Source organism: Acinonyx jubatus, chromosome B2, assembly GCF_027475565.1.
Source record: "Acinonyx jubatus isolate Ajub_Pintada_27869175 chromosome B2, VMU_Ajub_asm_v1.0, whole genome shotgun sequence".
Taxonomy (NCBI): Eukaryota; Metazoa; Chordata; class Mammalia; order Carnivora; family Felidae; genus Acinonyx; species Acinonyx jubatus.
The window spans coordinates 124,129,449-124,146,749 of record NC_069385.1 but is presented as its reverse complement, the minus strand read 5'-3'; the positions used below and the strand labels follow the sequence as shown (position 1 = coordinate 124,146,749).

Here is a 17,301-nt window from a genome sequence, read left to right as displayed (position 1 = left end):
TGAGGAGTGGAGGGATCAGCTAAGCCTCCAAAGAGGTGAAAAGTTTCCAGGTCTTGATGAATTGTGTGATTGTCTGTATTACTAGCTTTGTTTTTTTAATCAGTCAAGGTTTCAAAAGATCTCTCATATTCTAGTTGTGTATGTTCAAAGTGTCACATGGGCAAACAAAGGTGGCTGTGGGATTCTCACACCCAGAATCTTCTTGGCTGGGAATGAGCACTTAAATCATCATGAGTCTAAAAGGGGCAGAAGAACAGGGCCAAAGGCAAATGCAGCTTGGTAATTCTGAGAGTATTACCACACTGATGAGAAGAAAAGGTGAAGGTGATATTTCATCCACTGTTCCCAGTACATCCTCTCCTTACCTGACCTCTGAAATGGAGCCATTGGCCTTGAAAAGCCTAGTGTCTAAAATTAATGTTCTTCCCCATCTGACTAAGAAGGCAACAGCTGAGCAACATGAGATCAAGGACCATATTAGTTTAAACAGGGGCTCAAAGTGGCATTTGAGAGAGAGGATACTTCCTTTCAGAGTGGATGCTTGTCTTTTCAGAAGACTTATACTGACTGAGAATAAAGACCTTTACCAGAGAACTTTGTAGTCTTTCTGAACTCTGAGAAACTTCCCGTTATCTGCCAGAAATCATACTCTGCATTTGAAGTGGTCCAAACCCTAGGATGTCCTCCTATAAATGGTAATTACTCTATTTTAAAACATTGTTATAACCTCTCACACTTACTTCTATTTCTATGTTGCCTTAAATAACAAGTTGTATGTTATTTAGCATTTAATATTTCCAAACTCCATGCATTTAGCATTTAATATTTCTTTGCAAAATTATTATATCTTGGACCTGTTTTCTTTTTAATATGTTAATTTTATGTGGCTTCCTGATCCAATGTGGGTACCATCTGCAATTATATATTATATTTAAGTCATAGTTTGCCTTAGAAATAACTATGTATCTTTATCCTTATTTTAATGACTTTTGTTTCAGGGCAATTTGAAGGAATGCTACTATTAATCTAGGTAGTATTGAACTCTGGTTGATACTATTCACATTTTAATGTTTGAAGTAAGGTGTTTGTGTAGTGAAGTAGAATTTTGTAGAGCATCTATTTTTAATAATTTGGAACTCGAAGTATGTATGAGTTTTACTATATGAGTTGAGAAAATAAAAAATGAAGTCTTGTGGAGATAAGTGCAGATGATGTTAATTGGAGCAAAAGCTGGAAGCAATTTTCAGAACATCTCCAGCAGGGGGCCTCAGCAGTCAGCAGTGGGGTACCAGCGGTAAATTCAAATCAATCTTTCTCCCCAAGTCCCCCACTATCAAGTGTGTGGACACATACCTAAGTGTAGATCTGTAGTATCAGAGCAGTACTAGGTGAACTACTTAATTTGTAATGAAAGTATTTCAAGGAAAGCACGAGGATTTGAACTTCTTGATAACTAGCAGTTAATGACAATGCAAAGAAAGCTATCTGGATATCTATCTGTTATCTGCGTGAGAGGGCTGCGAGGAAATTTATTTTTTTTAAATGTTTATTTATTTATTTATTTATTTATTTATTTATTTATTTAGGGTCAGGGGGAGGAGCGGAGAGAGAGGGAGAGAGAAAGAGAATCCCAACAGCTCCTTGCTGTCACCATGCCAGGAAGGGGCTCCATCTCATAAAATGTGAGATCATGGCCTGAGCCGAAATCAAGAGTTGGACTTCAACACTTAACCAACTGAGCCAACCAGGTGCCCCAGGAAATTTCTTTTTTAAAATAAACACCAAACTTTTCTGGTGTAGGCAGAGAACAGCTCTGGAAATGGCTCATTTGGTGGAGATCACTCCCCAGAGGGGGACAAAATTCCCAGGGAACACGAGAGAATCCTCCCACAGGAAGAAGCCCTTCCCTCTCAGGGGGTGGGCTGCAATACCAATTAACCTCAGTGAAACTTTATATTCTATATTTAACCTGGTCACTTGATATAAATCTTATTTTATGCAATGAGGGAAATATTTAGTCACCCAGTGAAAATGAAGTTTGCTTCTTACTGTTTGCTTCTATAGGAAAAGGTGGGGGAGAATCCTTTTTTCTTTCTAAGTCCTAGCATTTGAAATTTGATATTAACATTAGCATTTCTCTTCCTAATTTTTGATCTCCTCTCCAGTTTAAATAGAAGGGACTTCAAAATTCTCACTGGTCATTTTCCCCAAAAGTCAAATATGTGAATAACTGATGAGAACTTTTGTTTCTTTTCTTTCTTTCTTTCTTTCTTTCTTTCTTTCTTTCTTTCTTTCTTTCTTTCTTCAGTCAAGAGGAAGGCACTCTCAAAGCTCATGATTGCGTCTTAATTTACAAATCAGAGACAGAGGGAGATGAAAACCACACTCCAGACAGTAACTTAATCGGTCTCACCACCAAGATGTTAAAAGTGAAGAGGCTGGAAGAAATCAACACATGTTATAACAGTAACACACTGGAGAAAATGGCCTTTTTCCACTGCATGGAAAAGGTTGAGAAAGTGAAATGTTTTCTGGAAGAAAGTTCTAGTGAACAGGATTCAAGATCTGGAAAGAATGAGGTAATTACGTGCTAATTTCGTCTTGTAAAAAGTATCAGTGCTACTTTATCTATTCTTACATGAATCAGTAACAAATTTTATTTTTGTTACTTGTGTGAAGAATTAACGAACATTTATGGGTAAGAAATTTTCATTTTGTTTCACTGAAGATAATGTGTTGTAGATTATATGACTGAGTTTGGTAAATAGTTGAGAGGCCTTTGAATATGCATCTCTACTAGCTGGATACTCCTCGTTGTGGTTAGTGGCTTTGATATTTTGAAATTGAACTTATGGAAACACATCTTTCTTGAAAAGGATCATTTAAAAGGATTGCTTTGGGCATGAAATTCAGAGAAGCATTATGAGGGGCACAATCACTCTGCAGAAGAAGCTTCTAATTTCCTTAAGACCATGAGCTCCTCACAGTATAGGTGACATAGCTGTTGACAGTGACAGTCAGAGATGGGGACAAGCAAGCCTTCCCTGAAGGTTATGCCTGTGTCCTCATTTGTGCACAATGAGGCTCTGAGCCTGATTCGGGCTGCTTGATCTTTGGTGATCAAGAAGAGGCTGCCTCATCAGAGTAATGGGATGATGTCTGTTGAGGAAGTTACGTGTGATAATGTATATAAAGCATGTAGCACAGTATCTGTCACCATGGTAAGCATTCTAGAAATGCATTCCAGCAACAATCTGCTCTCTACCTTGACTCAGTAATTGCCACTCATGGGTCCATGGAAGTGCAGCTCCTGGCCCAGCATTGGCCTCTCAGCATGTTGCCTGTGTCTTATTCTAGTACAGGCAATTGTTCTGAACGTCTGTCACTTTTCTCTAGACACCACCCTTCAAGGTCAAGACCTTGAATCACTCATACTTGGACTCTTAGTTACTGTCCTGGTAACTAGCACAGAATAGGTCCCCAAAATGTCTGTAGAATGAACAGATCTATAGAGGTGAATTCTGCATTCTGATTGAAGGCTAGGAATGATTATTTTTAAAAACCAGAGCAGGTGATTCTTATTAGGCAGGATTGGGAAACATCCTTCTTTGTTCAGCTACTGTTCTGAAAAGCACTGTTCGGGTAGGAAGGACATTTCTAACTGTGCTGTGGACAATGAATAGGGCTGTTAGGTATACAGGGCAGACGAGTCTTTTCATTGTCAGTGAATATGGAATGATAGAATGTGCCAGAGAGAAGAAATGAGTTGGGCTGAAGCTTAGGTTTTCTGAGAATTCCACTTTCCCTATGAGTTAATATCTTGTTCAGTATACACCAAAAAGAAATTTCCGCAGACAAAATTGAAGCCACATATGAAGAACTTCCTCCTTAGGGCTGTTAAAACACAAATAATTAAATAGAAGCATTCTTTTTTATGTTCATTAATTTTGGTAGGACAGAGAAGACAAAACAATCTTCTTGGATAACTTTGAAATAACCAACTACCGGTAATAGTTTATAAGAAGTTGATTATTTTTTCTAGTACAGTTTTTCTCTGGGTTCTGTGCTATAATTTTTACAGGTAGGAAATATCTTTAAAGAGTGAGATGGTGCTAAGCTGGAACAGAAACATTGTTAGGAAGAATTGTTTTCATGATAAACTGCTCCAGAATATTAGATATCACATGATTTGAAAATTAAATATTTTAGGATATTTTTGAGGACAAGACTGAGAATGTTGCTTTTCAGAAACCCTAAAAGAACATCTTCTGATATCCCATGTGATGTGGGCCTCCTGGTTTCGCTTCTGCAGTGGATGCTGTTCAGAAGGTGGAAAGGAATGACTGGTTGCTCCCTATGTCCCATTCAGTTTCTTCTTTGTAAATGGCTGAGAGCCCAGAGATGTCAGCAATAAATTTGCCTGCCTCTCTCTCTTGCCTTGTGGAGGAGGGATGGGACACGAATGGGAGACACAGAGCTCTTCTTCTTTCTGTGGCTGCCAAGGCTGCAGTGTTGGAGGGCTCTGGCTTGCCCAGTCAGTGGGTGCCAGGGTCAGGAGCAGGTTTTGGCAGTGGGTGGGTGGAGAAGGGCATTCGAGCAGCTCAGATGTCTGCAGGTATGTAGACAGAGCTAGATTGACATGTCTCCATCTTCTGCTGCAGCCTCAGTAAATCTTCGCAATAGCAGTCTTTTCTCTCCAGGGACTATATAAAAAATGCCTGTCGTAATTTTCCATAAGTGGAGAAGACCTATTTTCTTTTATTCTTTCTCTTTTTGAGAAGCTTAGCATTGCTGATCATAGTAGAAAACTTCACTGTGGTGCATTAAAAAGAATTCACTCTGAATTTCAGATACTCTAGTGAAGTGGGAGCTTTGTTTTAAAGGCTTGAGATGCAATTTCTTTCTAGAAGAGTCTTTACTCCTTAGTCTAGGTTGGTTAAGCTCAGGTTCATTCTCTTTTCTTGCACTTAACCAGGTTTTTCTATTTCACTTATTTTTCCTCCACTAGACTAATTTTGACTATCTTCTTTCTTTTCCTCTATTTTTTGTTGAAGTTGTTAAGTACCACATCTTCTACTTTTCTACTATGTTTTGTTCACTTTATTTTTCTACTTCCTTTCTTATTCTGTTTTCTAATGACTTTTCTTGTTGTATTATGTTCTAGAGGGTGTTCAAAATCACTTAGATAATGTAGAATTTTAAAAACTTTTATTTGTTTATTTAAAATTTTTTTAATGTTTATTTATTTTTGAGAGAGACAGAGACAGAATGTGAGTGGGTTAGGGGCAGAGAGAGAGGGAGACACAGAATCTGAAGCAGGCTCCAGGCTCTGAGCTGTCAGCACAGAACCCGACGTGGGGCTCGAACTCACCAGCTGTGAGATCATGACCTGAGCTGAAGTTGGACGCTCAACTGACTGAGCCACCCAGATGCCCCTGAATTTTAAAAACTTTTAGCAGATATGCCATAATAAGTCTGTTCTAAGCCTATATAATACGGCGTTGAAATTAAGTAAAACAAAAAAATGAGTGATGAGCTTACTAGCTATTGTGTATATAACATGAACTCACGAATGATAAATGACTCCCATAACTCTAATTAGTATTATTAGTAATTTGATTATTTGTAATCAAATTTGATTACATATAATTTGATTATATGTAATCAAATTCAAGTTTTCTTCTTTTGTGAGTTCTCTGTTACCCATATAAATAGCCCCTGCTATATTTCCCTAAGATATAATTTACTGTTCAGTGTCTGTGTGTGTGCACGCGCGCGCGTGCGCGCACACACACACACACACACAGACTTTATTTGTTTAATAAAAGACAAAAGGGCCCACCAAGCAGAGTTCCACTCTTCCATTTGGTTCTGTCTGTCTCCCTTTGCCTGCCCCTATTTATTGTACACATACCTACTTTTTATGCCTGAGATTATCTATGCTCACATCCTTGTCCTTTGGTTTGCCCCTACCCTCCTGAATAACCCTGGTTCCAATCCTCCATCTGAAAGGCTTTGTCCCAACCAGGAGAGGAAGGCAAAGATGTGGGGGAAGAAAATAAGGATAACCCTAGCAGAGGCAGAATGTTTAAATGCCTGGTGCAAATTCTCCAAAGAACAAACAAAATAAAATGTTTATTGACAGGATGTGAAGGGGATAGAGTGGGTGGGAGCAAAGTGTGGATCTCCCTATTTTGATTGCAGTTGGTGTGCTAAATAGCAGGTGGCATTTCCTGACTAACCACTGTGAAATTGTACCATCAGTAGTGTTCATAATGAATTACTTAGATATCAAAATAACATAGCTGAGGGTGGAGGTTTTGTGATTTTTAAGGTTGCATTTCCCCACCCCCATCTCTTTGCTCCTCGCCCGTAAGGGCAGGAGAAAGCTCCTTGGCAGTAGCCCAGCCATCAAGGCAGATGCCAGTTTCTGTGGTGCTAATTGTCCTTGAACTGGGGACAAGAGAATTCGAGTTGGTGTCAACTGTCACCAGCGGGTCTCTCTCTGCCCCTGCACCTGTTTCAGATCTGTCACACAGGTCATCATATTTTTCCTTTTAAAGAGGCAGATTATCTGTTGATCACGTAACTGGAAACACGTATCGCAGGACCCTGCAAGAACCTTCTGCAATTCGGCAACGCCTACTCCTCAGAACAGAGCATGTAATAAGCATGTGCTTGGAAACGTGCTTATGCTAGATCAGGGGAGGGAAGGAACATATAAGCCAAGTGACTTCTATAGCTGCTCCCAGAGAATGGACTTAGCACTTAGAAGAAAAGACATCTGGATTGTAGGTAGTGTGTGCCTTATCTCATCTTCCCTACTCTGGCGTGTGTTCCGGTCCATGATGACACGGGGAGGTCACAGACAGTCTCCTGCTCTTGAGGACACACAGGTAGTAACATCATTTTTAACTACGACAGATTCATTTTGCTGTTCTATTTACTGTTCTATTTCCAACCAGGGAGTGGTGCTTGCCAGAGGAGACGGAATGCATGTCCCGTCTTAATCCTTGCCTGAGACTACTACTGCCTTAGGAGGGGTTGGGATAATAATAGTGGCATGTGGCACATTTCAACATTCCAAACACTTGCCCCAACTTTCGGGGAACCTCAAAGCAGCCATTCCTGGCGCATATTAAAGTTGGTGATCTATTTTTGTTTTGAGAGCTGAATAATGTCAACATCTCTTCATTACCCTACTATTATATGACTTAATAACGAAAATAAAATAACACAAAAGCAAAACGTCCATGCCCCTCATCATGTCTATGGCGAAACCAGCATCTGAAGAGTGACCACCTCCCCTGGGAGAGCTTGCTAGCACAGTCTATATGCTCTTTCTTTTGAACTGTTGCCCGATAATGCCTTTCACGTGATGCCGCAGCTATTCCAGGAATGGAATTCAGCCAGGAGAATAGTACAATTCTGAAAGAAGACAAATAATTCAGATTCTAAGGATTTTAGCACTTCCCAAGAGAGGGTATCTGTAGCTGGGGAAACAGCTTTTTCCACGGATGTAATTCTTCTGTCAATTAGCATAAGATACGTTATTTTCAATTCAGTGTAAAACAGTTTGGAAGATAATGTAGAAACCAGCGTGAATCATAGGAAGGGGACTTATAGTGGCGTCTCTCAGCTTTGTTTCATTACCATCTACTCCTTTTGCAGAGATTTCAGACTTTTCTCCCCCTGGTGGAACCCTTCCCATGAAATCTGAACCACACAGGTACACTGTTACCTGTTTACATATTATAGGTCAACCTGTTTTATACATAAAAAGAATAAGGTTTTTTTTCACCCTACCTAAACAACCAATTTTTACACCCTCATTACGAACGCATGATTTATAGTTAAAAAAAAATGTCTCCAGGGGAGTTGGGCAATATATCCGTATACCTGTATGCAAATGCCTTCTTTATATTTATTTATTCAATAAGAAACCACCAACTCAGTACCCTGTGGGGTTGGAGGATGCAGAGCACCAGGTGTCAGGCTTTCATAATGGCCCTGAGCCTTTTTCCGTGGGACCCTGACACAGTAAGTATTTCGGGGACCATTAAGTTCACTTTCAGAGGAATTGCCAAACCTTGGAATAGTTTATTATCTGATATATCTTAGTTGAGGACAAGGTAAAAGAGATGGGAGAAAGATGGATAGACAGGAATAGACTTTTTTTTTTAAAGTAAGACATCATAAAACATTATAAGTCTCTTTAGTTCTGACCTAATAGCACCGTTAGGTTTGCGTTTTCAGACTTGGTCACTGTTGTCCAAACATTACTCATTTTTGGCTGCTTAACAGATTCCTATGGGAAATACCATGAGGGCTTTCATCTTCAATATGGAAAAGAATGAGTTATTCACCCAAGCTCTGAGAAAGTAGCCCTCGTAGTATTTCCCAATGACAAGGTCAATAAGATATATGGGCTAATTGGGAGTGTTATGGGTATGTATTTCAAAGTTTTTGTAACTTTTGAACTGTAAAGAAAATGTCTTTTAAGTCAGATTTTATAATATATCCTCTTACTTTTTTTCTGCATTGCTAATGGTTATTTAGAAATGTGGACAACCTATTGTCTTAGAAATTTCTACAAACACAGAAGTTCTAGAAACTGCCTTTTATAGGGGCATCAGAGAATCCTATTTGTGATGTTAATGTACTCTGTCTCCATTCAGAACATAAAACAGTTGAAAGTTTTTTTTCCAACACATTAGGTACAGATACTTGCCCATGTAAAATTCTGGGTGTCCTGGACCAAACACACAGATGATTCATATTGTTTGTGTCATTTCAGGTTCTCAGAATAATTAAAATTATGATAGTTTTATGTTATTTGGTGTAATATGAGAAAAAAATCTTATTTTCTCTAAAAGTTATAGCAATATAGTAAAAAATATAAATATTGCAAATCAAGTCTGTGTTCCTAAGTAAGAAAATGCGTAACATATTGATAGAGAAATTCCTAAATATAATTGATCAGAATATGTCCTTATCCATTTATCTAAAACACTATAGCTGTAAAAATCATATTTATCTATTAGTGTTTCCAGGACTTCAGTTTTTCACATACACCTTCATGGGTTTTGCCATATCTGCATACTACTTTAACCCCTATCAATTAATATGTTCACAATATCAAATCATTTAAAATGTTTAGCAAAAATTTTAGAGTGAAATTATGGTTTAGATATTCAGATATACAATAATGCACACAGATAAACTTTAAAAAATGGTTTGTTAGTTTACAACCTTAAATCACCCCAAATCCCTAGCAATGACATGATCCCAAGTCAGTCTCTGGACACCTGGACTCAAGAAGCTATTTCCACATCTTTGCCCTGTGCCACTTTGTACTTTCTACTCTATTTCTCATTTTCTGCCCAGCATGCAGTAACAATAACAAAGACCAGAGAAACTGGTAATGAGTGGACAGCATGGAGAGAAGAGAAATCCAAAGTCTTTCCTCTAGATAGTGGATACACAGAGAATTGGTAATAGGTAAAGTTTATGTAGCATTTTTTCTGTGCTTGGACCCATGTTCTCCACATTGTCAGTCTTGAGATCCCATCAGAAAGCAGAGCTAAGACAAAAGCATGTAGATAGATGGTTTATTTTTGGAATTGACTTCAGCAACTAAGTGTAGGGGCCTGGAGAGTGTGAAATAGATAAGGAAAGAAGACCTAAAAAGTTCACATTGACAAGCTGACCACTGACGGGCTGGATGACCTCAGAGCTGCCCACTGGTAGGACTGGGGTGTGGGGAGCATTGATGCACTGGGCCATCCCCACTGGTCAAGAGCTGTCACATGGGGTGACTAAAATCCTAGCACTTTCAGTTGCACGCACGTAGGTGATTGTTGGTTCTCAGGGGACATCCCACACAATGCTTCAACCTCACTTACAACTTTGACTTCAGGAAAAGTGTCTGATTTGCTAGTCCATTGATTGCGTGGACGTGATTCGTGCTCATTTGGATACCAGCACAATCCTGGCTCTGCCTACTTGAGGGTTCTAATGAGTGCAGGTTATTGTGGTATTTCCATAATGAATGGGACACTAAAGACCTGTGCTCTAGTATGGAGTCAGTGTCTCAAAGATTAGGGACCTAGAAACATAGTTCTTAAGGGATCTTGGCAGTCAGCTCATCCAAATCCTTCTTTGAAAGGGGGACTCAAAGTCTAAGAGAGGTAAAATGGACTTGCCCAAGATTCAGTACGTGGAGGGCCAATTCTTTCTTAAAACCAGAATTACCTTCCAACTGTGTTTTCCATGCTGCTCTTTACACATTTTGTTTTATTTGAGCCAGCTTTTTTTCAGAGAGGGTGGGCAGCACTTTGCATGGTTGCTGCTAAGGTTCCCTCTTGGCCATTTCCAACGTGGACACAGCACAGCAGCTACCTGGGTCAGCCGGCCCAGAGCAAGGCAGCGTGTCGACTCCTGCAGGCCTGCCTCGAAGGATGGCTGGCCATCAGCCAGGCCTGCTGGCATCTTGTCTTGGCGCCACCTCTTTCTAGGCAGGAGCATCCTGCTTCTTAATTTTCCAGTGCCTCAGGCTCTCCCTCTATGAACAATTCTCCCAAAGCTTCAGCTCAGGAGCCAGGAATCTGAGCAGCAAGGAGCCCAATTAGAAGACTCAGGTTGTGGGGCACCTGGGTGGCTCAATCAAGCATTGGACTTTGGCTCAGGTCATGATTTCAGGGTTCGTGGGTTTGAGCCCCATGTCGGGCTTTGTGCTGACAGCTCAGAGCCTGGAGCCTGCTTTGGATTCTGTGTCTCCCTCTCTCTGCCCCACTCCTGCTCATGCTCTGTCTCTCAAAAAGGAATAAATGTGAAAATAATAATAATAATAAAGAAGATTCAGGTTGTGACAGAGCAGGTTTAATGCTCCTGTCAGTGGCCAGGTGTCAGGAAATTCTAAAATAAGGCAGTGAGCAAGCTAGAATGAGTGGTGTGTGAGCCCAACCTCTGATTTGTCTACTAGACCTCTAGCTTCTAGAATTGGGCATTCTAAATGTAAGCAGTGAACAGGGTTGTAAACTTTTCCTGTTGTTCCACTTTATATAAAGTTTAGGGCTTATCTGAACCTAATTGGGGTGAGGGGTGAGTACCAAGATGAATTATAGAGACAAGATGTTAATTTCTAAGTGTTTTTTTCTTGTGTCCTTAAGAAATGACTCTACTTTGGGGTGCCTGGGTGGCTCAGTGAGTTAAGCATCCGACTTCGGCTCAGGTCATGATCTCATGGTTTGTGAGTTCAAGCCACATCGGGCTTTGTGCTGAATGCTTGTTCAGAGCCTGGAGCCTACTTCAGATTCTGTGTCTCCTCTCTCTGCCCCTCCTCTGCTCGTGCTCTGTCTCACTCTGTCTCTCAAAAATAAATAAATGTAAAAAAAAATAAAAAAAAAAGAAATGACTCTACCTTCTGTGCAATATACAAGTGTTATAATAGTATTTCCCACATCCAGCCATTCAATTCTAAGTTGAGTTTTGCTCTGCTGTTTTTGGAGTGCCAGCCTGCAGGTATACCACTGGAATTTTTAACTGCAGAGTTCTTATATGTGGGCCATAATAAGCAACTTCTGGCAAGAATTGCTGTCTTCTCAATTCCAGAGCATCTGTCATTCTTGGGGCCCACTTCCGGGTTGGATATCTTTGTCTCTAGCATATATTTGGTCTACAGGATCGTTCCAGATTCTGAAAGGGATTTTGAGCTCCCTTAGACACAAGAAGAGAGGAGGAAATAAGAGCTGAATATTTTATTTGGAGTTTCTGAGTCTCCTAGACTCTGCCAGAGGGCTTTGCATGTCCCTGAATCACTCAAGTCCCTTCAGTTCTCTGGAGAGGGCTTTAGAAAGTGTCTCAGGTGTGGCTTCAGAAAGTGCTCATCCCCCCATTCCAGCCTCTCCCCTAAGGAAGGTCCTAGAAGCCACGGTGCCCAAGGAAGAGAAGCAAGGGGATGGAACAGGCAAGGGGAACACATGATGAGTCTACACTGTTTGGCACTGTCTTTCACTGGAACATCATCCACTAGGCCAGCAGTTCTCAAAGTGAAATTCCTGGGCCTCCCTAGGGTCCCTAAGACTCTTTCAGAGGTCTGCAAGTTCAAAACTATTTTCATAATAACTTGAATATTTGTGCCTTTTTCACTGCATTGACATTTGCACTGATGATGAAAAGGCTGTGGTGGGTAAAACTGCTAGCACCTCAGCACAAAATAAGGCAGTGGCACCAAAATGTCCCAGTAATCATAGCATTTTTCACCACCAGACACTTGAATTTTTTGTTTTGTTTTGTAAAGAGCCAGTCTTCCTTAAAAATGTACTTGATGAAACAGGAATGTAAATGTATTTAATCAGCCTGTGTCAAAGTCATTTAGATATTCGTGCGTATATACTGTTTTACTTTACTCAATAAAGAATTGCTGAGGGGCGCCTGGGTGGCTCAGTTGGTTAAGCGTCCGACTTCAGCTCAGGTCACGATCTCGCGGTCCATGAGTTCGAGCCCCGGGTCGGGCTCTGGGCTGATGGCTCAGAGCCTGGAGCCTGCTTCCGATTCTGTGTCTCCCTCTCTCTCTGCCCCTTCCCCGTTCATGCTCTGTCTCTCTCTGTCTCAAAAATAAATAAACGTTAAAAAAAATTAAAAAAAAAAAGAATCGCTGAGTTTCTACTGCATGAAGACACCCTGTTGATTCTGTGGGGACGGTCCCCAAATCGTTGCAGGATATGGTTCTGGTTTGGAGGGAAGATACCTGAAACTCAAAGACACACATAGTTTCACTTACTGATGGTTGATGGTATCAAAAAGAGGCAGAAACTGATGAAACAAGATCATTCATAAGATATGCATTTAGGTTGCAAAGGGCTCTTTTCTGTTCAGTCTGAACTCCACATATTAGAGATATTAGGATCTTCCTTAGACCACTTGGAAATCTCTAGCTATTTGGAAATTTAAACATGAATGGTGACCTGTGTTAGGTCTTACTTTCTTCCCAACCTTCCAGAATAGGTATGTTGAATTAATATGATAACATAGGTAAGTTTCTCCATTCTTTTTAAAAATATTTTTAAATGTCCATTTATTTTTGAGAGAGTGCGAGTGGGGGAGAGGCAGAGATAGAGGGAGGCACAAATCCAAGGCAGGATCCAGGCTCTGAGCTGTCAGCACAGAGCCCGATGTGGGGCTTGAACTCATGCACTGCAAAATCATGACCTGAGTTGAAACCGGATGCTTAACAGACCAAGCCACCCAGGTGCCCCTAGTTTCTCCATTCTTAAGGCTGTGTTTGCATTTGCCAATTTAGGATTTATACTTTAACTTGGGTCTAGTTATTTACTTACTTATTTTATTTAACAAGTATGAAAGTGGCCCTTACATGTGTGCCAGACCCTGTTCTAAGCTGTTTACAAATAAATAAGGACTCATTTAAGGCTTATAGGCACTACCCTGTTTGGCAGTATGGATAATAATAATGAGTGCTACCATTTATGTTATGTTTATTGTGTCCCAGGCACTGTGTTAAGCACTTGTCATAGAGCATCTCAGTTAAATCTCAATGGTCCAATGGATTTAGTATAATTGTTACCTCTGTTTTAGAGAAAAGTAAATTGAGGCTTAATGACGTCAGGTACTTGCCCAAAGTTATGCAACTATATACCATGATATCCCGTGGATGGGTTAGCTTTCCCAATAATATGAAAAGGAAAATTATATTTGTAGGAAATTTAACTGGAATTAATTTTTAAAAAATTAAACATGAAGTATTTGAAAACAAATGGTCTCTGATGAATTTTCTAAGGGCAGTTTGTATTATCCTCACATTATCTGAAATATAGTTCACATTTGATGATGTTTTGCTTGTTTGTTCTATTTATTCCAACATAGTCAGACTTGATGGATAAAAAACGATCCACTTTCTTTTGCATGAGTCAGGCTTTTTTTCTGGAACTGTGATGTAACAGTGGCCTCCAGTGGAGAGAAGTTGCAAAAGTCACTGCGGCAGTGCAGTGACGTTAACAGCACTTGAGGCTAATCCTTCTGATCCTATGATCAGAAGAAACTGTCTTGTGGCTGCAGTCAGCCATTGTCAGGCATTGGTTCATGAACACAGTGGAAGCTGGGAGAGAGAATACATTGGAAGTATTATTCTCTCAAACATATAGTAAGGTTGGAAAATCATAAACTAAATTAGCTTACTTTATTGTAAGAATATAGTACATAATATACAAAATATGTGTTAATTGGCTATTTGTATTATTGGTAAGGCTTCTGGTCAACTGTAGTCTATTGGTAGTTAATTTTTTGTAGAGTTAAAAGTTATATGTGGATTTTCAGTTGTCAGGGCATCAGCAGCCCCAACCCCACATTGTTCTAGGGTCAACTGTATTTGACATACAGAAGGATTTAGTAACATGGGCTTACTAGGACATGAGAGAAGACAGAGCCCATTTATTTGATTGGACACATTACTCAGTATGCCACAGGAGACAGGCAATGTGTGACTCCGTCAAGCCTGACACAGATACAATTTACAAAGATTTACAAACTCTCAAATTACAACAAGTACTATCACCCCTATGACAAAAGGGGCAGGAGAGACTCTACTGGTGTGCTGTCCAGCACCCTTGTCTCTTGATACTTCAAATGGTGAGTGACTATAACTGTCTTACCTAGCTGTCCGATATCACAGGACAAGCTGCATTCTCCACCTGTCCAGTCTTCAACCCTGAGACCATCCCTGGTCCCAAGCTCAGAAGGCCACACAGTTTACGAACAGAGCTGTATATTACAGTGAAGTTATTAGGGGGTTAAAGGGGATAAAGGGAAGAATGGAAAGTCACCAGGAACAATATCTAACTCTTAATCTTGTGCACCAGAAGGTAATGACTTCTAATTGAAGCCTATCAATCTATTTCCAATCATTCTATTTTAATACTGTGTTTGCATGATCATATCATCTTCTGTGGGCTTATTAGTATTATTCCCCAACACATAATGTTGGAAATTCTTGGATGCACCTACAGTATTAAAGGCTCTGAGCAGTCCCTTGTTAAAACAACAAAACCATTTTAACCAGGCACATGGGACGCATTCAATAAATGTTAGGTCATATCTGAAACATTAGCATTCTAATTTATCCTAAGAGCTTTCAAAATTGATCTGACCACTGAACTCTTCTGTTTCCTGACTCACGTTCATGTTTTAGGGTGCCCTAAGATGTACCTTGGGGAATACTGGTTTAGAGACGATTCATTATTGACTCTGGTATCAAATAGGCCCCGATTCAAATCCCTATGGGACCCCTTACCAGCTGTGTGACCTTAGTTATTTAACCTGAATCTCTGTCCTTGGTTCATCAAAATGGGTCGGAATGCCAACCTTGCAGAATAATTGGGAGGATTAAATTAGCTAATCTGTTAGCAAATGGTTTGGTGCCTGGCACAGAGATGTGGCCTCCATATTTAATATCTGTTCCCACTTCTTTATTTTCACCACACCTTGCCTCATTCTTTCTCTTCTATGCCTTTTGAAATCCTTCGTGTCCTTCAAGGTTAGATTCAAATCCTCCCACAATTGATTCTTATCTGACATCTTGCTTCCTCCCCACCCCCACCAAGTATGCACTGACTACATCACAACCTGTGCCATTTGTGTGGATATTTTTGGTGTCTTTTCTGGCAATAATTATTTCATAGGTTGGGTCTCTGCTTGTAAAAAAGCTGGGGCTCCTTGCCTGTGGGGATCATTCCTTAGATTTCTTTGTATCCTTCATAGCAACTGTGTGATGCACGTCCATTTTCATTTGTGCTCTAGTTATTACCAACACATTTTAGGAGCAATTTCATATTTTAAGCCTTAGAAGTGAAGATAATTATTAATATCCTTATTTCAAATATTTAAACAAAGTAATGAGTAGAGTCAACCTCCAAATTGCAGAATATTTGGAATAATATTGGTGTTGGACATTTTCTCAAAAATATCTAAGAGGATGTGTTTGAATGGAATTTTAATCATTTCTAGACTGGCAGAACCAATTTTGAGAGGTCAGCATGATCTGATGTACTGCATCATTCTTCATTACCCACAGATCAGAATGTCTGAGATAAGAGAATACCAGGAGTTCTGGTGCTTGCTGCCTCCTTCTGGAGAAGAAGGCTATCTGCCACCTCTTTCTCTCAAGTTGAAAGTGTCTATCAACTTGTACTCTGAAATTGCTCTAATAAAATTGGGTGAAAATTGTGTATAATTATATCCAAGGGACATTTCATAGATTCTGAAACCCATTTTGGAATTAATTATCCAAAAAAGTTAATTTGAATATAGTTTTTAAGATAAATTAAAAATATTTTTAAACGCTTATTTATTTTTGAGAGGCAGAGAGAGACAGAGCAAGAATAGAGGAGGGGACGTGAGAGAGGGAGACACAGAAACCAAAGCAGGCTCCATGCTCTGAACTGTCAGCACAGAGCCGGACTCAGGGCTCAAACCCACGAACTGTGAGATTATGACCTGACTTAACCGACTGAGCCACCTAGGAGCCCGTGAATATAGTTTTTATTTTTATTTTTTTCATTTATTTTATATATTCTAACCTTTGACAGTTGTGCTATTTTATGTATGATGAAGATAGTCATTCACCACAAACCTGAATCTTACTACCTAAAACGTGATCCATGACTCATCAGCATCTCCAGGGAACTTGTTAGGATGCAGACTGTTAGGGCCAACTTGCACCTACTGAATAGGAATCTCCATTTTACTAAGGTCTCTGGATGCACATGCACATACACATCAAAGTTTGAGAAGCACTAGAATATTCGTTACCTCCTGCAATTGAAAAATGAAGGGTTAATTAAAGTTTACTGTAAAAAATTGCTGAAATAAACATTTACTATTGCACTTATGAGTATATGTTTACCTAGGTAGCAGATATGTATGTTACATATGCATACATGCATATCTACTCAGGACACATGTGTATATGTGTGTATCCTCCAAGGGGTCTCTCCAGCTGTTTCTTGGGAACCAGGCAATATCCTTTCCTGAACATCTTAAGAGCATATTTTCCTTGATAAAATAAATATGTCTAATAATAGTTCTTTCCATTTGATTTCCCAGGCAGACAAAACACAAAACTTGCACTCTGTCCAGTAAGATTAGCTGGGTGAGAGAGCATGTGAAGTGCCAGGCATGGTCTGCCTTCCCTGTGAAGGTCACATTGGTCCTCTCAGAGACGGGTGTGGACATCAAGTTCCTTGCCCATTTGAGAAGTTGTAGCCCTCTGATGAGACTCTGCGTCAT

The 17,301-nt window shown here is 39.9% G+C and overlaps 1 protein-coding gene across 5 annotated transcripts in view; it reads left to right on the top strand.

Annotated features, from left to right (window-relative positions):
- Nucleotides 1-462: 462 nt before the first annotated feature.
- The window catches only part of MYLK4 (myosin light chain kinase family member 4), an 84,159-nt gene continuing 67,320 nt past the window's right edge, over nt 463-17,301 (top strand). For 2 of the 5 annotated variants that reach the window (XM_027040170.2, XM_015073563.3), the window contains exons 1-2: nt 463-695; nt 2,309-2,579. In XM_027040170.2, the coding sequence (XP_026895971.1) occupies nt 679-695; nt 2,309-2,579 (288 nt within the window). In that variant the 5' untranslated portion in view covers nt 463-678. Of the gene's footprint in view, nt 696-774; nt 1,749-2,308; nt 2,580-5,773; nt 6,897-17,301 lie in introns of those variants that run through there. The other 3 variants (XM_015073564.3, XM_053223068.1, XM_027040171.2) reach the window with 3 other exon arrangements.